This window comes from Trichosurus vulpecula, chromosome 2 (genome assembly GCF_011100635.1).
Source record: "Trichosurus vulpecula isolate mTriVul1 chromosome 2, mTriVul1.pri, whole genome shotgun sequence".
Classification (NCBI taxonomy): domain Eukaryota; kingdom Metazoa; phylum Chordata; class Mammalia; order Diprotodontia; family Phalangeridae; genus Trichosurus; species Trichosurus vulpecula.
This window is the reverse complement of record NC_050574.1, coordinates 269,465,320-269,492,261: the sequence shown is the minus strand read 5'-3', so window position 1 is coordinate 269,492,261 and position 26,942 is coordinate 269,465,320. Positions and strand designations below refer to the sequence as shown.

The following is a 26,942-nucleotide window of genomic DNA, read 5'->3' as shown; positions in this document are numbered from 1 at the left end:
CTCCAGTCATTAAAGAAGGTCTTTTTGATGTTGTACCTAAATTTGCTTCTTTGCATCTTCCACCCTTTGCACCTGGTTCTGCCCTTTGGGGTCAGACCGATACTTGAAGACAGAAATCATGCCTCCATCTTCATCACCCCCTCCCACACCTCCCTGCCTTCTCCATTCCTTCTCTTTCCTAGGCTTTTAACATCTCCAGTTCCTTCAACCAATTTGTATATGTATGACATATTCAAGGCCCTTTACCACCCTGGTTACCCTCCTTTGGACATTCTCTAGCTTTTAAATATCTTAAAACCCAAGGTGTAAAAAGTGGAGCACAGTACTCTTGCTGCAGTGTGGCAAAGGTAGTATCTATTGGGACTAGTCAACTCCTTATTCCTAGTAGCTTCGCCTCTCTTCATGTATCCGAAGATTATATAAGCTTCTTTGGCGGCCACAGCATACTTCTAAGTCATTTGACATCACATTTGACATCACATCACTAACAACTGTTCTTTGTATCTGGCCATCTAACCAGTTTGGAATCCCTATTATTTTGTCTTTTCTAGTTACATCTCTCTATCTTCTTTTTAAGAAGAGTGTGATATAATTTAATAATTTGTCAAAAGTTTTGCTAAATTCTAGGTTATCTTTATATGTAATATTACCATTATCTACTAATTTTAAAATTCTGTCAAAAAAGGAAGTGTGTTAGTGTGGCTTGGCCTGTTCTTGATGAAGCCATTGTAACACTGTTTCTTTTTCTAGATGTTCATCAACCATCTCTTTAATTACATTCTAGACGGTTTTTTTTCTTTTTTGATGATTTTTTCCCCCACAATTCAGCCTGTTCCCAAGTGTAATCAGCACAGAGTTTATATGTGTTCTTTTTTTTTTTTTTTTTGGAGGGGGAAGGCAAGGCAATTGGGGTTAAATGGCTTGCCCAAGATCACTCGGCTGCTAGTAGGTGTGTCAAGTATCTGAGGCCAGGTTTGAACTCCGGTCCTCCTGACTCCAGGGCCAGTGCTCTACTCATTGCACCACCTAGCTGCCCCACATTCTAGACTTTTTACAGTTTTTAGAGTCAAGTTCACTGGCCTATAGTTTACAGACTCTGACAAATTGTTTAACAGCAATACCACACTAAACATTGCTTTTCCTGTGTCATGCAACACTTAGCCTACTGAGTTTGATTTTTGGTTTTTTTTTGGCTCAAATTTGTGTTTCCATTGGTATTGGGAACCCCTAGTGAGGAAACACCCTTTACCAATGTAAATCAGTATCTGCTCTGCAATCTGGGGACACTGAAAAGTTTAGGATTTGCTCAGGGTCAAATAACCAGTGTATGTCATAGGAAAAACTTAAACCCATGTCTTTTTGAGTGAGAGACAAATCCTTTATCCCTACCACACTGCCTTTTAGTGTAGTGTTAGGCACATAAGTCAGTAAAAACTTGTTGAAATGAAATGAAAATGGTATTTGACTGATTTGACTTCAATTGGTCCACTGGATTAGGAATCAAATGGCCTTAATTCTAATCCAGATTCTATCAGTTATTAGCTGGGTAGCTTAAGAGCCATAAATTAATCCTTCTGTGTCTCAGTTTCCGTATCTGTGAAATAAGTAAGCTAAATTAGATGATCTCATAAATTTCTTCCAGCTCTAACATCCTGAATTTTTAGAAAGATTCCAAAGAGAATTTACACATCTTAGGACCCAGGATTGGGATATGAGAGAGGTAGGGTTAATAAAAGTAAGTTGTTATTATCTGTCATATATTGAAGAAGTAAAGACCAATAATAGCTTGATAGTTTATAGCCCAACATGAAAATACAAAGTTGCTTTTGAAGGAAGAGAAATTTTATACATTTTGAATGTTAAAGAACATGAGATTTCTGAGTCTGTGAGATGTGTTTTCTTTCAGTTACAAGAATGTGTTTTCAGGTAAAGTATAAGATAAAACAATAATTTAATCAGAAAAAGGTATAAATAATTCTAACAGACATATTTTGTATATGAGCTTTATATACTTATTGTCCTGCTTAATATAATTTAAGTTCCTTGAGGGCAAGGACTATTTAACTTTGTATCCTGAGTACCTAACCCATTTCCTGGCATATGACGAGTACCTAATACGTACTTGTTAATTGATAGAGATCCTTATTAACTTTGAATCCCATCGATTCAGAAATTACTGTTACTTAGCACAAAAATGTTTTTAATGCTTAAAATATACCTTCTCTACTAGACCTGGCAATTCTTGAATGGTAAAATGTAGCTCACTGATTGGAGGATGGGATTACTAAATAAATAATAAAAGGAAGATAGAGTTGAATTAGGGAAAGGAGAGGTTTAGAGCAATCGAAAGTAGTCTTGAAGTCTTAGCTTAGACATACTAGGGCTCTAGATCTATTGTTAGGAACGTTGAATAAAAATTTATATTCATCGTAATCAGTGATTGAGGTTTACAAAACACATTTCATTTAACTCTTTTGGGTAGTATCCCCATGTTAGAGATAAGAAAAGTGAGTCCTAAGCAGGATTAATAATGTGACTTGCTCAAAGCCATATAGCTAGTTATCAGAGCCAGGATTCAAACCTAGGCTTCCAAATCTGAAACTTTTCACACTGCTCACATTTCCAATTTTTTTCCTTTAATTTTTCCTCTTATTTTCTCATCCTATTTAATGCTTTATTATGCATGAACTTATCTTGAATTTTTTGTTCCCTAATTTGACTTACTGGCACTTACCCTATCTTTATCTCTGTATATACTAAATCATTAGAGCTGAAAGGGACCTTCGGGATAATTTTGCCCTAATTCCCTCATTTTACAGACAAGGACATTGAGATCTGGGGGGCGGTGGGGGGAATAATACGACAGTGATGTCATCAATATCACATAGTGAAATAGTGGCAAGAGCAGACTGGAACCCATTTCCTAATTTGTAGTCCAGTACCCTCTCTAGTACACTACAAACTTAGAGCCAGTGTTTATTGTCTTTGCTGTGGTTTTAGGTCAAATGGAGTTAGAAAAAGATAATTTCAGCCCCTCTCCCCAATCCCCCTGCCATGTGCTCCATTTTCATGAGGTTCTTATACAGATACGCTAAGGGTAAAAGAGGCTACATGATGATAAGCAAATATGATGACTGCTCTATTCATCTTTGGCAGACTGATGACTCTAGTTCCTGGGTGTTATCTAGGTGTGGGCTCTTACTCCAGTTTCCTCTCTGTAGCCAAGGGTTGTCAGCTCTTCTTTGTTGCTTAAAGGACCCGAACTGTCTCCCAAAATTCAGATAAGGCTTGAGTGAATGAGGGCAAATGTGGTCCAGCCTTGGCTTTTCTTCTCTTTCTTTTTCTTCTATTACCCCTTTCTGTTTACTTTTTTGAATGTACTGTGGAGTCTGGGCCTTTCACATAGTCTTGTCTCTCTGTACTGCCCCCTTCCCCCATTTATGTATGTGTATGTGCGTGCATATGCATACATGTATGTACACATATTCACACAAGTACATTATTCCAAAATTGAGTTTCCCTCTAAAAATCACTTCCTCTCCCTGGGGTTTTGTTTCCTTATCAGGAAATGAGGGAGTTAGATTCGATCTTCTCCGAGGTTCTTTTTAGCTCTAGCGCTAGCTCTAGATCTATGATCTTAGGATCTTTTTTTTTTTTTTTTTGCAGGACAGGAAGAGTTTAACAATGTCTATCCTAAAATGCTTGATTTTGTCATTAAAAAAACACTTAAAAGTTTTAAAAATGTAGGATAAAAACTATTGGTGTATTTTGCTTATAAGACTGTCATTCTTAATACCTTTCTCAGTCAGGTTTCCTGATTCTTACAATCAATTCTTCTCTAATACTGTATTGAGAAATGACTGTAGGCTGGGTGTGATCTTACTGATGTTTCCCTCCTGTTTGTTTTGGTTCCTAGATCCCTGTTTTTTTTCCCTATCTACATAGATTGCATTTGTTACTTTGTAATTCTTCCAAGATATGGTTTATTACTGATATTTAATAACCATTTCTGTATTTTTCTTTTGTCTTATATTATGTCTTCCTTTCCTCATCCCATATTTTGTATAGGTCTTGTTCAGCGCTGTGTGATTATCCAGAAGGATGACAATGGATTTGGGCTGACGGTCAGTGGAGACAATCCAGTCTTCGTACAGTCTGTTAAAGAAGGCAAGCAGTTCTTTGTGAACATGTTGGTAATAGTGCTTTGCTTGTTAGGAAGTAAAGAGGTAAGATTAGAAAAGTTGGATTCATGTCCCACACTTCACTTTTTTTTTTTTTTTTTGAGATCAGGTAAAGTGTGGACTCACCTAAGAGTGAAATTATCTTCATATTTGTTTAATATTTTTACAAGGAGTAAGAAATTTTTATTTACTGTTTAAAATATATATATATGTATATATACAAATATACATACATATAAATATACACATAAATATATACTTCTGTTTGCATCTATGCATATATATCTATTTGTCTGTCTATCTCATATCTCAGATTAGACCTGTGATTTAATTGTTAATAGGTAGCTTTTAATGAGAAAACTGTCTGTACGAGTACAGATTAGCACCTGTTCCGCAACTTGTGGTTGTTTGGAGGAATGAGAGGTTAAGTAACTTGTTTGGTGTTACATAGCTAATATATGTGAGGGACTGTACTTAAACTTAAGTATTCCTGGCACAGAGATCTGCTTTCTATCTACTAGGCCATACTGCCTGCCTGTGTGTGCATGTGCGTGTGCATGTGTGCACACACACATATGCACGTTTGAATGTCATGGTACAATAATCATAACACAGTGTGCTGCTTTACTTATGATAGAAAAGCTGGATTTCTGACATTTCATTCATTTGTGACACCAGTGAATTGTTTTTTACAAAACATCTTGAATAAAGCACAGACTCAAGAATAATTGAGACCATTTTAATATTCATTAAAATTAAAGAAATGAATTCAGTTTTACAAAACCAAATCCTTCTTTAGATGGAGCAGCCATGCGGGCTGGAGTACAAACAGGTGATCGAATCATCAAGGTAAGGAAGACTTTTTTTTGATTAATATTTTGCTGAATGATATTGATATACTTCTTGACTAATGCTTTCTTAAGTAGCAACCTAGTTGCATATCATGCATACATTATAGCTAAAAAAAAGATTGATTTGTTGTAGTTGAGTTCAGTTCAATGAACATTTGTTCATTTTTTACTATGAATAAGACGTTGTGCTAGGAGCTAGTAAAAAAAAAAATTTAAACATTTTCCTGTTCTCAAATAATTCATCTGACCTTGTAGGGATTTGTTGAAAAACCTTCTATTTAGCAAAACATGAGAAAGCACTTAAGTTTTAGAGCCTTTGGGTAACATGTAAATTTAGAATGTTTGAAAATGAACTTGTTGGAATGTTTATAGTTTAGGCTTTTTGGGAAAAATGTATTATTTTTCTGAAAATATTATTTACTTTATCTTTTTATTTGCTTATTCTACACCCTGGCTGTGGAGTTTGTTCACATGAAAAAACAAAAGTGTCTCATATTTGCAAGCACTCTTCACTCTGAAGGATTTGAAAGTTCATTGTGTGATATGTCTTCTCATTTCAATCGAATGTAATGTGGTTCACAGCAAGAGACCATAGCTTATGCTCAGATTCATAATAGTGTTGAATGCACATTATTTGCCAGTATTAATGATGATGAAGGAAAATGGGGTCAAATATGTAAAAATCTCTTAATGTCTCCATTATGTTATGGATATTTTGTATTGTGCATGCAAATTCGTAGATGAATATTTATGTCTTTACACCATTGTAATGAATCAGTTATACCCACTTTCCCCCCTTTTTTTTCTTATAGGTAAATGGAACTCTAGTGACTCATTCAAACCATTTGGAAGTGGTGAAGCTTATCAAATGTAAGTAAATGTTTATGACATTCTTAATTTGACATTTCCTGAAACATCTAAGAAATGTCTGTATCTGAGCAAAATTACTAATTTGCTGATAGCTTTTTATGCTGTGAGCCCAATATATAGAGTTCTCCATGGTATATTAGTTGACATAGTATTGGAAACATATCTGAAAGAAATGCAGTATGCTTTAGAGAATTTCTTGGGGGTGGGGAAAGTGAAGATAAAAGGAAATAGAAGATTATATTGAATGATAAACTAAACTAGAAGGGATCCGAGAGATCATCTTTTTTTTTTTTTTTTGCTCAAATGAATGTCTAAACCATATAGATCTAGGAATCATCAATATAGAGGCAAAAGTTAAAGCAGTGGAAGCTGATGAGATTACAAGGAGAGTATAGAACAGGGGTTCTTAACCTGGGGCTGTGGACCCCCAAAGAGTATGTGGATAGATTTTAGGGGTTCTGTGAACTTGGAACTTTTAATATTTTAACTCTATTTCAGCATAATTGGCTTTCTTTGAAATTCTATGTATGTATTTTGTTGATTTATAAGCATTATTTTAAAAAGGGACCTATTATGGTCACCACACTACCAGAGGTGTCAACAACCCTCCGAAAATTAACTCCAGGTATGGAGGGAGAAGAGAAGGGCCTTGGAAGAACCTTGGGGAACATTTACAGTTAGGGGGCATGATGTTTGAATAATGAACCAGTAGAAGAGACTAATGCAGGAGGAGACCAGCAGAAGAGAGTAATGTCTTGAAAATTCAGAAAGGAAAAAGTATTCAGGCAGGAGAGGGTGGTCAGCAATATCATATAAACAAGTCATGGATTAGGACAGAGAAAGCTCTTTTAGTTGCATAATTAGCTTAAAAGCTAAGTTGGTAAAGAGTTGAGTAATGAGTGAGGGGAGAGGAAGTAGAGGCAGCAAATATACACAAATTTTTTCAAAGATTCTGACTGAGAAAAGGAAGAGAGATATAGGATGACAGTTTAAGGCAGGGCTGTCCAAATGTGGCCCGCAGTGAGATTTATGCAGCCTGCCTACAAGCATAGAAATTTACATAAATGCTTTAGTGAAGGAAGCCAAGCTACCACAGAGCTCTCACTGAAATGGCAAATCAAAATATATTGTCTATTGTTTCAATAAAAACCTAAGGTTGGACAGCACTGGTTTAAAGGAATGATAGGATATAGTGAGGATTTTTTTAAGAAGGGGGAGATTTGGAAGTGGTTGAAGACAGTAGGAAATGAACCAGTTGATAGGAAGAGGTTGAAGAATCAAGAAGGACAAGGTGTGATTGAAGATGCAGTCTGCTGGAGAAGGCGAGAAATGTGATCAAGTGTACCTTTAAAGGAGTTGGCTTAGCAAGGAGAAGGGCTACCTTGTTGTCAAAGGTGGGGGAAAGGAGATGATTCCTTTGAGGTAAAGAGAGGGCAAAAGAGGAAGCTCAAGTCGAATGGCCTCCACTAAAGTAAGCTGCAAAGTTCTCACCTAAAGGAGGGAATCCATTATTGGATAGCTGCGTGAAGGAAAAGAAAGTTTAGAATAGCTTCTGTGAGGAGTGAGATAGGAATTCAAGTAGCCCTAGCTTGTTTCAATGAGAGCCCATTTGAGGTTGGAGAATGGCTATTGTAATGTATCCAGTTAGCTCAATTGTAGGATTTCTTCTAGGTTCATTCAGCATCTTATGAGTAGGAGCAGAAAAGGGTGGTGGGAGTAATCCCAGGCTGATGTTTTACGAAAGAGTGATGACAGGACAGAGGAGGTAGGAGATTCAAGAGGAGAGGACAGTGTAGGGTTGAAATGACCAACTATTGTGTTGAGTTTGGAGAGTGAGATGAGTAAAGAAAGATCAAGGTAAACAGCTTGTAAGTACTGAGGAGTAGAAAGAATGGAGGTCTTCAGTGAGGCTACAAAATAGATGTGGTGGGGTTAGCATGGAAAGAGGTAGAATGATAGGAGATTTGGTCAGATAGTTGAATGTCAGTTTCTAATTTGGGAGGTGGAATACTTGCAAGTAATGGCAATATCTAGTGTGTGACAATCTCTATGTGTGATTGTGAAGAAATAGTTCATGGGATTTAAGGAAATTAAAGAAATGGGAGGTCAAAGAGTTTGAGGAAGCGTTTACATCAGTTTTAAAAGTCCCCTAGTATAAGGGAAGGAGTTAGAAGGTAGAAGAAAGTGGAGAGTCAAGTGCTGAATTCCTTAAGAAAGGAGGAAGAATGATCTGGGGGCGGAGCCAAGATGGCAGCTGGAAAACAGGGACTTGCTTGAGCTCCCCGCCAAGTCCCTCCAAAAACCTATAAAAAATGGCTCTGAACAGATTGTAGAACTGCAGAACCCACAAAATAGCATAGGGAAGCAGGGCTCCAGCCCAGGACAGCCTGGATGGTCACTGGGTGAGGTCTATTGCACACGGAGCTGGGAGCGGAGCCCAGCGTGGGCGGCAGCAGGGCCAACCAGACCGGGAGCTGGGCGGAACAGGCCCTAGCACCCTGATTCGGTGAGCTGTGGCAGTTACCAGACTTCTCTACCCACAAACACCTAAGACAACAGAGAAGGTTAGTGGGAAAAGCTGCGGGGAGTGAAAGGAGTTGGGGGTTTGGCCACCTCCCCGGTGAACAGCAGAGGTGGTGCAGCTACAGAACTACAGCTGCAGTTGCTTCTGGCGCCAGGCCCACCTGGTGGGAGGAATTAAGTGGCGGATCAGAACAGGAGTGCAGAGCCTGCTTAAGATTGAGTCCAGTCTGGGTAGGCGGTTCTTGGGGGAGGAGGAGCACTGGTGTGGCAGAGCTGGCTGTAGAGAAATAGCTCTGAAAACAACAGCATATCCCTTCAAGCTTGGAACAAAGTACTCTCTACTCTACAAGCAGTCATACCCCAACTAAAAACTCAAGGGTCAAGTAGTTGGCTGGGAACATGGCCAGGCAGTGAAAATGGACTCAGATTCAGTCTCAGACTTTGGAATCTTTCTTTGGTGACAAAGAAGAGCAAAACATACAGCCAGAAGAAGTCAACAAAGTCAAAGAGCCTACATCAAAAGCCTCCAAGAAAAACATGAACTGGTCTCAGGCCATGGAAGAGCTCAAAAAGGATTTGGAAAAGCAAGTTAGAGAAGTAGAGGAAAAATTGGGAAGAGAAATGAGAATGATGCAAGAAAACCATGAAAAACAAGTCAATGACTTGCTAAAGGAGACCCAAAAAAATATGGAAAAAAATACTGAAGAAAACAACACTTTAAAAAATAGACTAACTCAAATGGCAAAGGAGCTCCAAAAAGCCAATGAGGAGAAGAATGCCTTGAAAGACAGAATTAGCCAAATGGAAAAGGAGGTCCAAAAGACCACTGAAGAAAATACCACCTTAAAAATCAGATTGGAGCAAGTGGAAGCTAGTGACTTTATGAGAAATCAAGATACTATAAAACAGAACCAAAGGAATGAAAAAGTGGAAGACAATGTGAAATATCTCATTGGAAAAACCACTGACCTGGAGAATAGATCCAGCAGAGATAATTTGAAAATTATTGGACTACCTGAAAGCCATGATCAAAAAAAAGAGCCTAGATATCATCTTTCAAGAAATTATCAAGGAGAACTGCCCTGATATTCTAGAGCCAGAGGGTAAAATAGACATTGAAAGAATCCACAGATCTCCTCCTCAAATAGATCCAAAAAAGAAAACTCCTAGAAATATTGTTGCCAAATTCCAGAGCTCCCAGATCAAAGAGAAAATACTGAAAGCAGCCAGAAATAAACAATTTGAGTATTGTGGAAACACGATCAGAATAATACAAGATCTAGCAGCTTCTACATTAAGGGATCAAAGGGCTTGGAATACGATGCTCCAGAGGTCAGTGGAGCTAGGGTTAAAACCAAGAATCACCTACGCAGCAAAACTGAGTATCATGCTCCAAGGCAAAATATGGATTTTCAATAAAATAGAGGACTTTCAAGCTTTCTCAGTGAAAAGACCAGAGCTGAATAGAAAATTCGACTTTCAAACACAAGAATCAAGAGCAGTATGAAAAGGTAAACAAGAAAAAGAAACTACAAGGGACTTACTAAAGTTGAACTGTTTTGTTTATATTCCTACATGGAAAGATGACGTGTATGACTCATGAGACCTCAGTATTAGAGTAACTGAAGGGAATATGCATGTGTGTGTGTGTGTGTGTGTGTGTGTGTGTGTGTGTATAATATATATACACACACATACACACACAGAGGGCACAGGGTGAGTTGAATATGAAGGGATGATATCTAAAAAAAGAAAATCAAATTAAGGGATGAAAGAGGAATATATTGATAGAGGGAAAAAGGGAGAGATAGAATGGGGAAAATTATCTCGCATAAAAGTGGCAAGAAAGAGCAGTTCTGTAGGAAGGGAAGAGGGGCAGGTGAGGGGGAATGAGTGCTCCCATAGGATTTGACCTGAGGAGGGAATACCATACACACTCAATTGGGTATCTTACCCCACAGGAAAGAAGGAGGAAGAAGATAAAAAAGGGGGATGATAGAAGGGAGGGCAGATAGGGGGAGGAGGTAGTCAAAAACAAACATTTTCGAAAAGGGACAGGGTCAAGGGAAAAAATTCAATAAAGGGGGATCAGTTAGGAAGGAGCAAAATAGTTAGTCTTTCACAACATGAGTATTGTGGAAGGGTTTTACATAATGATACGCATGTGGCCTATGTTGAATTGCTTGCCTTCTTAGGGAGGGTGGGTGGGGAGGGAGAAGGGGAGAGAATTTGGAACTCAAAGTTTTAAAAACAGACGTTCAAAAACAAAAAAGTTTTTTCATGCAACTAGGAACTAAGATACTCAGGCAATGGGGCATAGAAACTTATCTTGCCCTACAAGAGAAGAAGGGAAAGGGGGATGGGAGGGGAGTGGGGTGACAAAAGGGAGTGCTGACTGGGGAAGGGGGCAATCAGAATATATGCCATTTTGGAGTGGGCGGGAGGGTAGAAATGGGGAGAAAATTCGTAATTCAAACTCTTGTGAAAATCAATGCTGAAAACTAAATATATTAAATTTAAAAAAAAAAAAGAAAGGAGGTAGAATGATCTGGGAACCATTATTTTACAGCTACCATAATTTTGACTGGGTGGAAAATTTTAATTTTGCCAACTTTGAAAGAGGAAGGGTTACTGAGTGAAAAAGGGAGAGTCTAAAAGAAATAAAGAGAAGCAAAAAGTATTCCAAGTCCTGTCTTCTCCCGTCTCTCCCAACCTGAACCAAAGTTAGGGGTCGGGGTAGAAATGAGAGAAGGTACAGCCTCTGCTGGAAAAAATAGCCTTGGATCCAGTGTTATTATAAGAGAGAGGGCTTTGTGAGGTCTAATTGATGGTTAAAGCATAACAAAATCTGGAGTAAAGGGGAGTTTGTTTGCTATGGAACAGAAATTCCAGAATGCACAATGGAAAGGCTGGGCTAGGTTAGGTTGGGACATGGATGGAGTTTGGTTGAAGAGGATGAGGATAAAAGAACATGAAGAGGGGACAAGGGACAGTTTTCTCCTAAGGAAAAAACAGGAGAGGCCATATGAGTAATGATGGCTGTCACATGGGGAGAGAAGTTCACAGTCTTAAAGGGGTGTTGCATAGGGATCTGGGGCAGCCTTGGAGGCTAGAAGAGTAGAGGGGCCAATTGTGGGGAGGGGGTCAGCAGCGTCTCAGGGCTGGCAGAAGGTGCTAGTTAGTAGGCAAGGCTGGATCTTGGTTTGGCCCAAGCCTACCAGGTGGCCCTGCTCTCGTCCTGGGTGACTAGTGTAGGGGAATGGAGCATGGCATTGGTGGGTAGTAGACCATGGTACTCCACCAGGCAACCAGAATTATTTTCAATTTAATCCTATTTTCTTTTAATAGTAAGCATGGATAATACTAGTCAGCATCTGGCATGGGACTAGATAACTTGTTAGGTGCGTCCCAGTTCTAGATCCTATGATTTTATGAATCTTACTTATATAAAATGGCCTTGGCAATTGTTCGGTCATAGAATCATAGACTGTTAAATCTGAAAGTGTTCTTAGTCTGATGCCCTTATTTTATAGATTAAAAAATTGAGGCTAAGACAGTTGAAGTCATTTGTCTAAGCCTGTCGTGTCAAACTCAAATAGAAACAGATCCCTTCTAGCCATATATTGACTTAGAAAACCACAAATTAACATTATCTGTACTGTATTTTTAAATTTTATTTTGTTAAACATTTCTGAATTACATTTTAATATGGTTCCCATGGTTGGAATTTTCAGGCTGAGTTTGACACCCTGATCTAAGGTGACAAGTAGCAGAGCTAGTATTGGGTCTCCTGGCTTCCAGATCTGGACACATTGCACTACAAGACTTTCTTACTGAGTACCTTTGTAGCTGCCTTTTCTTAAAGCCAAACAAGCCTAATTCCTTTCATTTTTTTCTTACAGTACCTGTTTTCCATCCCTTTTATCACTTTTCCCCTGATCTTCTTCACATCATTTTATAAATATATTAACTAAAACTAGACACTACCACTTTTTTCGTAGTGGAACTTTGGTAGTGCCTCTCTTAACTTAAGGTTTCATCTTTCCAAAAGCCATCTGAGAATGAGAACTTGAGTAAAAGTGATCTCTGAGCAACTAAAATACGTGCCATAAAGTAGCTTATACAATTTAATTATAGTAGAGCTCTTCACTCAGATCCTGCTTGCTTTGACATCATTGTAGCAGAACAGATTGTTTTCCAGCTCTTAGCAGATCAAAAGCATCAGATTAGAAAGTTAGGAGGAGAAAGAGATGGCTTAAGTTTGGGAATCCTCTTCTTTGGAGAATAGCTATAGGTGCCCATACTTTTTGTATATAATTCCTGTCACAATTTTAAACAAAAGAATTTGGCACACTGAGAGAAGTAAGTAGTAATAGGTAGATCCTAACATGGAACAAGGATACAAAACAAAACCACAGAACTATAGAAAGGCATAGATGAGGAGAAAGTGCCTTCTAAGCTTGGGAAACTCCCCTGTACAAAGCTGTGGAGATGGGAAATGCGTGTAGGAAGTAGTGGACAACAGCTGGTTTGGATGGACTCCCAAGTTCATGAAGGAGAATAATGTGCAATAAGGTTGGACAGGAAGACGGGAACCAGATTGTGAGGGCCTTTGAAAACCAAACCAAACAAATTGTCTTGTGTCTTAGAAGTGAGAAGGAGCCAGTGAAGCTTCTTGAGCAGGGAAGTGACATGTCAGATACTGAATCATGAAAAAAAGTTTAAATAATGCATTGTACACAAGAAGAAAACAGAAGTTTAGAACATTTTAGAAATATTCCCATAAAATGGCAATTAAAAAATTACAACTTAGTAACTATTGATTACTTCTAAGATACATTATATGTTTATGTGGAAATACTATATTCCCCAGAAATGCCAGATAAATGAGTCATTGATTTATTTAGCTAACTCATTCAGATCATATCTTTTCTCCCTAGATCTTTTTCTGTTTTACTGATGCCTAACTAATATTTTCCCATCCTTTATTTTCATTTTGGTCCTAAGTATACCACTTGTATTTCTCTGTTTTGTTTCTTACCAGTTTTGTGATACCATTTCCTCACTTTATTAAAATCATTTAAAATTGGATACTTAGATATGTGGTTTCATCTGTGTGGGTACTCTCTCCACTCGTGCTGATCACCACCTATTCATGTCTTCTTTTTCAGTATGATTCTTTTCCATGTCTTTCCATAAATTCTCAATAAAGAATCAGTCCATAATTCTGGGTAAACAGAAGCCTGTATTGTGTTTTTAATATTTCATGGACGCCCGTATAACACTTGAGTTACCTGTCTCTTATTTATGTATTGCTACATGACTGACCACCTCCTTTCCCAGTTATATATGTCTTAGCAGATGTCTTTATATCACTTTTTGCACATCTTTGTTGGTGATATACTCTATACTCCTTAAGTCCAACATATGTCTTCCCAGTGATCTTTAGGGCTCACCTTAAAATTTGATCCTCCTGAAATTTCACAAATAGTAGCATTTAATGTCACTGAGAGTACATTGGTGTTAAATAGATGTATTTGACAGGAGAGAACTTGGGGTCATTGGAATCATTGACTATGCTGTTCAGCTTTCTAGATGTGGTTTGGCCTATTTGCTTCCTCTTTTTCATTTCTGGGCCTAGCTCACTGAGTGTGTGTGTGTGTTTGTGTCTGTGTATACCTAAGCATGTCTGTATATAGGCATGTATTTGTGTAGTATGTAATTACATACGCTGATATACTAAAAAAACAAATAGGCTATCTAACTATAAGGCATAAACTGAAAATGTGCATTCTTCACCTGCTTGTTTTTTCCTCTATGGAACGCTTAGCTAATCTCATAAGGGTCCGTGGATCTCATTGTAGAGGCTCTAAATAATGGTCCTTGACTTGATCTATTTAATACAAACTGTGAATGGGCCTCCATGTGAAGCAGTGAATAGATGCTGGTCCCAGAGTCAAGAAGACCTGAGTTCAAGTTTGCTCTCAGATACTTATTAGTTTTGTGATCTTGGGCAAATCACTAAACTCTGTTTGCTTCAGTTTTCTCATCTGTAAAATGACCTGGAGAATGAAATGGCAAACCACTTCAGTATCTTTGCCAAGAAAATCTCAAATGGGGTCACAAAAAGTCAGACGCAACTGAACAACAAATTGCATCTATAAAAAGCAATATCTGGAGAATGCTGTTATAGAGAGAGGTACTCTTGCATTTGGACTTTATATCCTACATGACAGTAGTAACAGTATTTATTGGCATGTGTGTTCATATGTTAAACATTATTTGATATTGATAAGCAGGATCATTAGTAAAGATTATCTATGTGTTCTTATGCATGAAGGAATCATGTATGATCTGTTGTGTGCTTAAGAAACATTCTTTTGCAGGAAAACTTTAAGGCTGAATTTTATTCTACCAGGACAAATGCTTTTTAACATTCAAATCTTGTATTCTGTATGCCTCTCAGTCATTTGAGAGGCAGTGTTAATGAAAAGAGTTCTGGCATTGGAATTAGGAGAAACCTGGATTCAAATACCATCTCTAACATTTAGTAGTGTGACCATGGATAAGTCCCTTAACCTCTCTGAGCCTGAAGCTCTTGAATTCAAGAAGGAATTGAAAAACAGTGTGTTAGTAGAAGCAATATTAGCTTAGGAGTCAGAGGAACTGGATTTGAATCCTAACTCTGCTTTTTACTACCTTTATGACCTTGGGCAAGCCATTTAATCTCTCTGGTTCTCAGTTCTCTCCTCTGTAAAATGGCAGGGTTATGCCAATTAGTTGGAAATGTCCTTTCCAGCTCTAAATCTGTGGTCCTCTAATTTATTATCTATTTCCCACTTTTCAATGTTAACAGTTGAAGATATAATTGCAAAGATACACAGTGTATTTTATTTCTTCTAATTTGTCACTAATTTGACCAAACCTCTAACCACTTGACCTGATTGTATACACACTTGATTCTTAAATGACTTTTACACTGATAGCCAGTCACTCCGATTGGCTAGTTATAAGATGTAAGTTCTATGATAGGTACTAAGAAATACTTGACTTATTTTTTTGGCAATGTTTCTAAAGTATCATACATCTAAACCTAGAAGGGATCTCAGAGTCTGTCTAATCCAACCTCCTCTTTGTCATTGAGGAACTTGAAGCCCAGAGAGATTAAGTGAATTGCCTAAAATCCCATAGTTAATGTCAAAAGTGTGATTTGAACACAAGTTCTCTGACTCCATAGTCAGTGTTCTTTGTACCCTCTTAGCTGCCTCCCTCCTTTAGCATTTACTGTATCTAGCTCTCTTTATGAAGTAGACATTTGTGATACATAGTTCTGAGGTTTCTAATTAACATACAAACCTTTAGTCTCTTTTATTTCTTAATCAGAAACCATATTTTCCAACATATTTTTCTCTGTTTTATACTCTGCCCACATTTACATTCACTTCCCAGGGTATCAAGATATATGTTAATTTGGTTTGCAGGATCAGGTCAGGTTTTCCTTGGAATTCTCTCTTCTTCCACAGTGAATGTTGGCACAAGTTGCAAATGATTTCATGGCTGGACTTTTTGCTAAACTCATTGTTAGTTCTCTTTAGAAAAATGACAAGTATCCCATGAAATATTTCTTGTTGCCTCTAGGTATATGATGAAATTAACCCTATCAGTTTTTTAATTCACCCTCTGAAGAGAATCTATAAACCATCTTCCCATATAGCTGTGACTTCTTTTGTCTTTTGGTGTCATTTCTTATAATAATGTCAATATGAATGTGGTTCAGTTCTTAGCTCATTGGTAATTTTTGTATCCTTAACACCTAGCGCAGTGCCTAGCACTTAGTAGGTTCTAATAAATGCCTAGTGATTGATTGATTAGATGAGGATCTCACACTTAAAATACCAACAATTAATTTAATATTAGTAGAAGGTAAAAAAAAACCAGATGATCCTTGGTCTCTTGTGTCCCCTTTTCTTCTCACCCTAGTATCTTCATTGTAGAAACAGAAAGGGACAGCACAAGACTGAGAACTATTTTGTATTGATATCTGCTTTATGGGTTTCTATGGTCAAATAATTTATCAGCTTCTTGTCATCCTCCCAGCAAAAGGTCCTTTTATACTTAGCTGGGATGGTCCTCAACACACATAGTCCTTTTCTGGGACTGTAGGCTAAGTCTCTTTAGCTTGATTGAACCTTCTGAAACATGACATACCTTTCAAGAACCCAGGGAAACTTCTGCAACATAAGACATCAGAATAAGACTTTCTGAAATCTGAAGTTTTGATAGCTTACTCTTTGAAGAGAGACAATAATATGTTTGAAATTCCCTAACTCTTCTGTGTATGATTTTTAGTTTCTTTTGATTTCAGCTGGTCCGAGAGTTTAGTTTATTGACTAGAACACAGGATTACTGTCTAAGAGTTAAAAGATTACAGAGCTCTCCTTTTTAGAGATGACTAATAGATGATAGTATCTTCTGCTGTAGCAAGTCCTTTCAGACCTGAGAAATAAAGATTTTCATTTTGTATGTATCTATGAAGAAATGTGGTCAGATAGAGCATTGGACTGGGAGACAGGAGATTTGGGTATTTAGTGACTGCTTTGCCACTATGCAATTGTGTGATATTGGACCATTCACTTAATGTGGCTGAACTTCTTTAGTATTCTTCTCTAGAAAATGAGAAATTTAGACTAGATGACTTAAGAAATTCCTTCTAGATATCAATTATTTTATTATAGAGCTTTTGTGATTATCAGAAATTCCATATCAATATTATTTTCTTCTTTTTTTCCACCTTTTTCTACTCCTGTTTTCCTCACTTTCCTCCTTAGCGGGTTCCTATGTAGCTCTCACTGTTCAGGGACGCCCACCTGGGTCGCCCCAGATTCCACTAGCTGATTCTGAAGTGGAGCCAACAGCCTTTGGACATATGTCTCCCATCATGACATCCCCCCATTCACCTGGAACATCTGGAAATACAGAGAGAATCACCAGCCCAGTGTTGATGGGGGTAAGAATCAGAGCCTAGCCATATAATGATATTTGATGTTTAATCTTAAAATTTCTGGGTCTAAGTAGAGAGCATATGTGTGCTTTAAAAATTTGGATTTTAGAAAACTACCATATAATTTAACTTGTTTGATAGTTAAGGAAATGAGAAGTCAATGGGATAACAAATGATTGAAATACACCAGGCAAATTTAGTAAGGGAAACTTTTACGTTATTTGCCTAGACAGCTTCCTTTTTCCAATCAGTGCTATTAATGGCTAATATTTCTAAGAACCAGATATAGTATAAGATGTGGAAAGTCAGAAATCCCCTTCTGATCATTCACCTTCAAAAAGTGAGACAGCTATGGTTCTGTGCAAACGGGAATCCCTAGAACAGCCTAGAATAGAGGAATTTCTGTTATTATTGATAAATTGAACAGAGGCACAGAGGTGTCTGTCTTTTCAAATTCATTTTTTTGCTTGACTTTTTCTTCTTTTGTTTCTTGTTTTTCAGGAAGAAAATAATGTGGTTCACAACCAGAAAGTAGAGATTCTGAGGAAGATGCTGCAGAAAGAGCAGGAACGGCTACAGGTACTAAATTAGGGAAGAGGTCAGGAAAGATTAAGAGAGATGAGAGTTGAAATGTCACAATCCCAGTGAGTAGGTTGTTAATAATGTTAGCTAGTACACTCACAAGAGCAGTAAGTAGCTTTTGCTGTGCTGTTCTAGGCTTTGGTGATTAACAAAATATTTTTTATAATTTGTCAGTTGTTGCAAGAAGATTACAGCCGCACACCTGCTCAGCGATTGCTTAAGGAGATCCAGGAGGCCAAGAAACACATCCCTCAGTTGCAGGAGCAGTTATCCAAAGCAACAGGCTCTGCTCAGGTAATACCACTATTTGAATGCTCTTCAAACTCTCAGGTTTCCCTTCAAGAAATATTTCAAGGGATCTGACAAATGACTCTAAAGAAAGTCTTGTATTCCTGTAAACTTATCTTCTTGCAGGAAATTACAGAAATGTTGATGAACTAGGTCTCTGATTGAACTCTGAAGTGTTTGGGATTTACCAATTGTGTGTCTTTTTAAAAATAATAATTTTCAAAGAAGTTAAATGAGTTTTATCTTATTTGATATAGTATCAAAGAGTATTAAAATATGGTTCAGTATGTCCCCACAAAACAAGATGATTATATCTTCTGTGGTTTAGAAGTTGGTATTGTTGGTAGGAGTGATAGAGATGATGTCTTACTAGAAAAATGGCCAAGCATTTGTGGTGGTAAATATTTTTAAACTGGTTCTATATTGTTGAAATCTAAACAATAATAATAGCTAAAATTAATATAGCACTTATGGTATGCCAGGGATTTGGTCTTCACAACAACTCTGAGAGATAGATGCCATTATTATCCCCATTTTAGAGGTGAGGAAACTGAGTTGCACAGGAGTTAAGTTACTTGCCCAAGGTCACATAGCTAAATCTTTCTCTGAGTCCAGTTTTAAACTCAGCCCTTCCTGACTCAAGGCCTGGCATTCTCTCCACTGAACCACCTCGCTGCCTCTTCCCAGTCTTCCAGTTTAAAGCAAAACATCGTACATAATATGTACATGAGGTTGGTTGGGGGGGAAAACTGTCCCTATACCCACTTTGGTTTATTTGTGATGGTTGTCATTTGACTTCTTAGAGATGCTTTCATTACACACTGAGCATCTCTCTGTAGATATCTTGTCAGAGAGGTGAGATAGATCATCTACTTTAACACTCTTATTTTATAGATGGATAAACTGAGGCTTGAAGGAGCTGATACTTGCCCAAGGTCAAACAGCTGGTTGATAAAGATTTAGTTCCTGTGATAGTGTGAATAGACTAGATTCCCTAAGTCATAGAAATTCAATAGACAGAACCTTCAGAAGCACTGTCCAACTCCCTTGTTATATATAGGGAAACCGAGGTCTTGAGATGTTAAATGACATGCCCGAGTTCACACAGGTAATGAGTAATTGATCCAGGATTCAAACCCAAGTCTGTGGGCTCCAAATCCATTACTCTTTCTACTGTTCCCCAAAGCCTTGAGAATTGTATTTCAATCCTGTCAATGGCATTTTATTCTTCTGTAATTTATGGGTGATGGACAACATACTTGGTGCTTATATAGCTATACAAAAATGTGGTTTCTGCCCCTTGTGGTTGTTTGTTTATAGAATGGTGTCTAAAAGTTTGTGACCTAATGAAACTATGAAGGAGGAAAGAGAAGCTAATAATGATTTTTAAAACTCCCTCTATGTGCCAGGCACTGTGCTGAGTACTTTACAAATATTATCTCATTTGAAGTTGGGGAGTTGATTAAAATTGAAGCTACAGTGTAGTAATTTAACTCCCAGGGGACAAAAACTATTGGACAAGAAAAGTAAATCGCGCAGTATTTTCACAGATTTATAAATCATTGTGTCTCTATGTTGCATTTGTAGCTTCAACCTGCAATCACTTTAACTGAAGTGATATTTTACCCTTCTTCATAGATATGTTGTTTCAAAATTACAGTAGTCACTAACAGGTTTTTTTGTTTTAACATCTGCCATTGTTTTACGTGTATTTATCTGTACAAAAACAACTACAGCAAACATTTGTTGAGTGCTTATTATTTTCAGATGTGTATATTCTGATGTGTAATATGACTCTTTACTTTTGGCTGGTCCCTGTGCCTTTGTCTTCTGATTAATGATTTTTTAAACACATAAGTACATACATATATACATACATATATACATATGTATTTTAAAATCTGTTTTAGGATGGAGCTGTAGTTATATCCAGCAAGACTTCTGGTGACTCCCTTCTACTCAGTGAAGTAGAAGCAGACAGTGGTGATGGGTTGGGCAGAATTGATTATAGCAGCGGAGATGGTTCTCGACCCAATAGTGACATTGCAGACGTAAGTATTAAATACTTCAAACTTTAATCATATTCTTCCCCACATCTGCTTTTTTGTTTTGCTTTTAAAAATTTGTCTTTAGTTATTTGATTGGTAGTAGATCATAGTAGATGCTTAGGATTTTAGGTCTGAAAAGGGATTTTGATATCATCCAGTCCAACATCCTTGTTTTACAAGTGAAGAAAACGATGCCCACAAAAGCTAAGTGACTTGCCCAAGATTATCAAAAAACTTTAGTTTCAGAGACAGAGGATATGGATTTCCCACTTACCTCTGAAAGTGAACCTCAGTAAGGCATTTTGCCTTTATGGGCCTACATCAGTTCTTCATCTATAAAATGTAAGCATTAAACTATGTGAACACTAAGGTTCCTTCCATGTCTAAATCTGTAATCCTATGACTCCAGGTTTCCTGACTCTGAGCTCAGTCCTTTTTTACAGTCTTGCTATTTACACAATTATTTCTTGCTTATCAACACCACCATTATCTTCTAACAGAGCAATGTTATGAGCAAAAATCTTAAATACAGTATTGTATTGTGACTTCCAGGTTTGGAGCTCACTTTTTCCTGTGTATACCCAACTACTAATGTTGTTTCTTTCAGTGGGATGGAATTTCCCAATAAGCATCTTGTTACTGCATAGAGGGGTCAGTAGTGTCATTGCTTTCTTATTGAACCAGGAGGTCATTTGCTGATATGTTATGAAAGCATGTTAGTATTCCATTTGTGGTCAGTGACTCAGTCCTGAATCATAGGGCAGATTGCTATTGCTTAGAGGAAAAGTCCCAGTCTTAATAGGTATACTTCAGTTATTAGGTTGTGATTATCAATAGATATTTCTTCATTAATCTCTCTATTGTCAACTACACATGATTATTTACCAGATTATTAAAAAGAAGCTGTAAGTTGAATCTTAATTCTCATCTATAAGTATATTAATAAGAAGATTCTGTTAAAGTTTCGTGACCTCATTGGGTTGGTTAAAACTACATTCTCTTTAAGAAATAGATGGAACTAATAGACTAACCAGTCATTCATCCCATCCTTTGAGGACATTTCAAGTTTGACAGCTGAGATAATTTATTTTAGCAAATGCTTTCTTCAGTCTTTCTCAAGTTAGCGTATTTAGCATTCTACCCCCTTTCTCAGCCCCGTCCAACACCACCCTCCCTCTCTATGTGTTTATATATATATATATATATATATATATATATATATATATATATATATATATATATATATATATATATATATATATATATATATATATATGTGTGTGTGTGTGTGTGTGTATATGTATATATGTATATATACACACACATACACACATATTTGTATATATATTTGTATATATATGTATATATATATATAATATATCTCTGGATATGTATACATGCATGTGTATATATTTACCAATTTACAACTTGAAGCAACCTTAGAAGCCATCTAGTCCAACCCTCATATTTTACAAATGAGGAAAGTGAGGCTAAAAGATTAAATGACTTTCCTAGGGTGAGAGAGGTAGTTAAGTATTAAAGATAAAATTTGAATTTGGATCTTCTGCACTCCCAAATACAGCATTCTACTTAATTCTTCGCAATTTTTGGAGCATTTCATACTTGTTAATTCTTGTTCAAAGGGAAAGAAGAAAGATCCATGTTTTTTTGTTTGATTCACAATTAACTTTTTATTTCTTCATCTTCTTCCTTGAGGAAACTAGGTGGCACAGCTAGGTGGCTGGGAATCAGGAAGACTCATCTTCCCAAGTTCAAATCTGCCCTGAGACACTATTTGTGTGACCCTGGGCAAGTCATTTAACCCTGTGTGCCTCAGTTTCCTCATCTGCAAAATGAGCTGGAGAAGGAAATGGCAAGCCACTCCAATATCTTTGTCAAGAAAACCGCAAATGGGGTTCTGAAGAGTAGGATAGGACTGAAAAGATAACCACCACAGCAACATTCTTCCTCTTGTCAAATAGTCCAACCACCTAACTTCCTACTTCATCCCTTGAACCACAAACAAAAAATCAAAATGCCTTCTCTCCCTAAGAAACACACACACACACACACACACACACACACACACATCTTGGAGTATGGGGAAGATAAGGACTGAAGTTGTGTGAATGCTATCACCTTCTTTCCTGTTCTCTGTAGAACACTTTTCATACCTTAAGGACTTATGTTTTTGAATTGTATAAAATTTAAAGCTAGAAAGGATATTGGGGATCTTGTAGCATCTTCCTGTTATTTTATACACGAGGAAATTGGGACTTAAAGAGATTCAGTGACTTGTCTATAGTTATAGATCTGTTTGGCAAAATGCTGGACTCAGACTGAACCTGCAAACTTTCCATCTAGTTCCATCATTTCTCTACACATTACTGCTATGGTATTTCCATACTCACAGTGATTCAGCTATGAAAATAATGTGATTTATTTTGTGGATTCACTAAAATGAGATTTCACTAAGACAAAAACATTCCTAATGATATTTGACCTATATTTCATTTTTATGCTTTTCCCCCAAAAAAGCAGTAGATTAGGATTAAACTAGATATTGAAAGATGACCTTTTAAAAAAATAGATAGCTTTTAATAATTGGTAGGCCTATAATATTAATCATCTTTAAAAAGACTCAATATCAATAAGTAGTTTTCTTTCTTTTCAAACAACTTTTTCCCATCCAAAAACTCTGATTTAGATCAAGTGCTTTGGGCTAGAAGTCATTAAGTATAAACTTAGAGGTGTTTTAGGAAGCTTTATTAAGAATCATCCAAGAATTTCAAACACTATGCAAATGAAGTTTGAGCATTTCTTTTTGACAGATGTTGATAAGACTCTTGAATAGGTAAACTTTAAAGTTCAGTGAGACATTCAAACTTGGCCAAGTAAAGAGGTTGATTTTATACTTTATTGTATGGAAGATGAATACTTCCTCCATATTGAAATTTAATTGTTACTTTAGTTTGGAAAATGAAAACACTGCAAAAAGCTTTTGCTGCTGATAGAATCTCCTGATGCTCTATCAGATTGTCTTGCTGGTGCCACGTCCTTTATATTTCTCATGTTCTACAACTTTAGTTCTCCTCATGTCCATGTGCATATTGGTTGTTTGTGCATGTTGTTTGTTTCTACACATATTTTGCCATCTGTTTTTCTTTATAGTTATTCAGTAATTGTGAAGCTGGAAGAAGATTTACTTTGGTTATGGCTTGAGGGTTTTTTTTCCTGATTCCTTTTTTATGGGTCTACTGAAACTCAGTGATTTTTAATTTTTTTTTTGGTAGAGTCCCAGAGGTGGCTTGAAGGAAAGGATTTATCTAGAAGAAAGCCCGGAGAAAAGTGAGATGGTACCAGATAATGTGAGTATGTAACCCATGCTATCTTAGTGCTTTCTGTTAATGTTTTCTCTGCTTAAGTTGAAATAAACTCTGAGATTTATGCAAAATAACAAATGAAGATTTTTTTAATATTTTGATTACTTTTAAAGTTAAATTTGATTAGTTTTTTGAAATACAGAATTATAGCCAAGAATAGTGTATAAAAATGTTAACTAGCAGTATGAGGACTATTCCTCTAATTAGCAGTAAAATCAAGGAAATTAGATAGCCACAACTGCATACTAATTTCTCTTCTTTCAGTTGAATTTCTTTTGAAATATTAGAGGCTAAAGGTTAAAGTAGGTAGTGAGAATAGCAACTGATGTTTTAGGAGGGGTTAATGCATACCATTGCAGTATAAATAGAGGAATAATGGATCATATTAACCTCTCAGTTACCCATATGTAAATCTACTTCTGTAACTTCAATTCTAATCTCTGTGTGGATGACACTCAGAGTTATGTCTTCGGTCGTGGCCTCTCTTCACTACTCTAGTCCTGTGTTTTAACTGACTCCTATGTATTTTCAGTGGCCTATTTTACCAGTCCCTGAAACTCATAATACATGAAACTGAAATCATTACCCACTCGGCCATCCATCCTCCCCACCACACGCACACACACACAACGAGAAGCATTCCGTTCCCTGACTTCCATCAATGATCTCTTCATCTTCTTAGTCACTTAGCCTCATAATCTTTTTTACTTCTTTCCCATCTGATCAGTAGCCAATTCCTGTTAATTTGTCTTTAACATCTGTGCAGGCTTCCCACCACAGAACACCCCACTTCAGGCTCATTATCACCTCACTTCCATTCTGTAGGTATAATTTTATGTGCCCTTTTCTCTATCCCCCTCCCCCAAAGAAGAAATGCACTGCTCTAGATTGTAAGTTCTTTGAGGGCAGGAAACAGACCTTGTTCATTTGTGTTTCTCCCAGCTGAAAATGGAAACAGGAGCTATAGAATATAGTAGTAAAGTGGTAAGCCTTGAGGTAGTGAGTGTGTGTAAATTCACTCTGTATTACCTTGTTATTTCCACAAGCCACATATGAAAATCAGGGTTTGACGAATACTTGGAAAAATAAACAAGTTATCTTCCTAAATTATCATTTTGAAATTTTGCTTTCCATGGTATATTGCTACTACCTCATTTCAGACTCTTACCACTTTTAGCCTGAATGATTATAGTAACTTCCCAAACCGTCTTCATGCCGACAAACTCTCTTTCTTGAATCTGTCTTTAAAAAAATTTTTCATTTTAGACAAATACTAAAACTTAAATACATAATAAGAAAAGAAAAAGAAACATTATAGATTTAGATGTTAAATATAAAAGAAGAAAAGAAAAAACCCATCATGTGCACAGCAGAAAGTAGGAGAGGATTCAGAATATATAGCAATAACTTTCCATTTAAAGAAAGCCTATATTTAAATATTGCACATTATGCTGAAAGCTGTCCATCTTTTCTTTGCTTCTTTGTAAATTTTCTTTTGTTCTCTGCTGTACATTTTCTACTTTGTTTTCTTCCCCCCTTCCTCCCTAGTCTCATCTATCTTTTGCTGGAAGAATTGTCCTAAGGCACGTGTATGACAGCACAACTTCCTGTTCAAAGACTTTCAGGCATTTCCTCTTGCTTATACTATAAAATAAAAAATATTTTAGCCTAACATTATCCTAACTGGCCTTCTGCTGCATAACTACAATCTATTTTCCCAGTTTTATTTCACATTATTCCCCTTCATGTACTCTATATTTTTAAATATATTGTCTTCTACACCCTCACAGGCTGTCCTCCCTTATCTGTAATGTGCTCCTTTCATCTTCCATGACATGTGGAATTAATGTTATTATTAATGCCCTTAACTTAGTAGATGCTTAATAAATGCTGTGTTAAGCCATGTTGTTTCTCTGCTCAGAAATATTTAATGGTTCCCCACTCCCTATAAAATAGCCTCAGTTTAACATTTGAGAGCCCTGCTAAGGTTGCCTCTACCATACATTTCCAACTTTCTCTATTCATGGTACAGCGGGAAGAGCTGTGAATTTGGCACCAGAGGATCTAGCTTTGAATTCACCCCTGCCATCTAACTAACTGTGTTACCTTGGTCAAGTTACCTCCTTCCTCTGTTTCCTCATCTATAAAAGAAGTGTTTGATCAGGTGACTTAAATGGAACTGTAGGCAGTACTATAGAGAAATCTCTAAATCTACAGTCCTCTGAGCCTACCTAATCTTCTTGATATTCCTTTAATTTACCTTGAGCCTTCGCTCTTCCGCATCTTTGTATATGTTGTTTCTTCTGCTCATAATGTCCTTCTCCCCTCCCCCCCCCCCCCCACCTCCACCTCCATTTCTTCTTATAGCAAATCTCCTTGTCTGTCAAGGCCCAGTTCAAATATGTTTGCCTTTCGTGGAACATTATCCAAACAGCACACTATCATCCTTATTGTCATTAATATCAACAAGCATTTATGAGGTGCATGTTATGTACCAAGCAGTGGGGATACATAGGCAAAAAATTGTTCCTTGCCTTCAAGAAGCTCATGTTCTAATAAGGAGGACAACATAAAATAACTATGTACATGCTGCACACATATATCTATGCATAAAATATGCATATATACATACATACACACATAAATGTACGTGGCAGATAACCTCAGAGGAAAGGTACTAGCATTTGGAGGTGCTGGGGAGGGAGGGGAAGGAAGAGACTTCATGTAAAAGATGGAATTTGAGCCAAGTCTTGAAGGAAGCTGGTGGGTAGAAATGAGGAAGGAGAATGTGTGAGACGTGAGGAAAAGGCAATGCAAAGGCAGTGAGTTGGGAAGTGAGGTATGTGTAGAACCAGGCCCTTGTGGTTGGATTATAGACTGGAGTAATTGGAGGATTGTAGAGTGGAGTAAAGTGTGAGAAGACTGAAAAGGTAGAAAGGGGCCAGTTTTTGAAGTACTTTAAAAGCCAAAAATAGGATCAAACATATTTGATCATAGAAATAATAGAGCCACTAGAAATTATTGATTGGAGGGTAACGTAGTCAGTTTTGTTTTTTAGGAAGATCATTTTGACAGCTGAGCAGAGGATAGGTGTGATTTGGAAGAATCTTGAAGTAGATTTGTCAGCAGCTTGAATATAAAAAGTGAGTGTGAGAGTCAAAGATTATGCAAAGGTTGCAAACCTGGGTCCTGGGAGAATGGTAAAGTTGTGAGTA

The 26,942-nt window shown here is 37.1% G+C and overlaps 1 protein-coding gene across 3 annotated transcripts in view; it reads left to right on the top strand.

Annotated features, from left to right (window-relative positions):
- The window catches only part of ARHGEF12 (Rho guanine nucleotide exchange factor 12), a 202,914-nt gene that overhangs the window by 121,192 nt on the left and 54,780 nt on the right, over positions 1-26,942 (top strand). For all 3 annotated transcript variants that reach the window (XM_036744907.1, XM_036744906.1, XM_036744905.1), the window contains 8 exons: positions 4,069-4,167; positions 4,981-5,030; positions 5,845-5,902; positions 17,254-17,432; positions 17,928-18,005; positions 18,183-18,302; positions 20,207-20,347; positions 23,638-23,712. In XM_036744907.1, the coding sequence (XP_036600802.1) occupies positions 4,069-4,167; positions 4,981-5,030; positions 5,845-5,902; positions 17,254-17,432; positions 17,928-18,005; positions 18,183-18,302; positions 20,207-20,347; positions 23,638-23,712 (800 nt within the window). The remainder of the gene's footprint in view (positions 1-4,068; positions 4,168-4,980; positions 5,031-5,844; positions 5,903-17,253; positions 17,433-17,927; positions 18,006-18,182; positions 18,303-20,206; positions 20,348-23,637; positions 23,713-26,942) is intronic.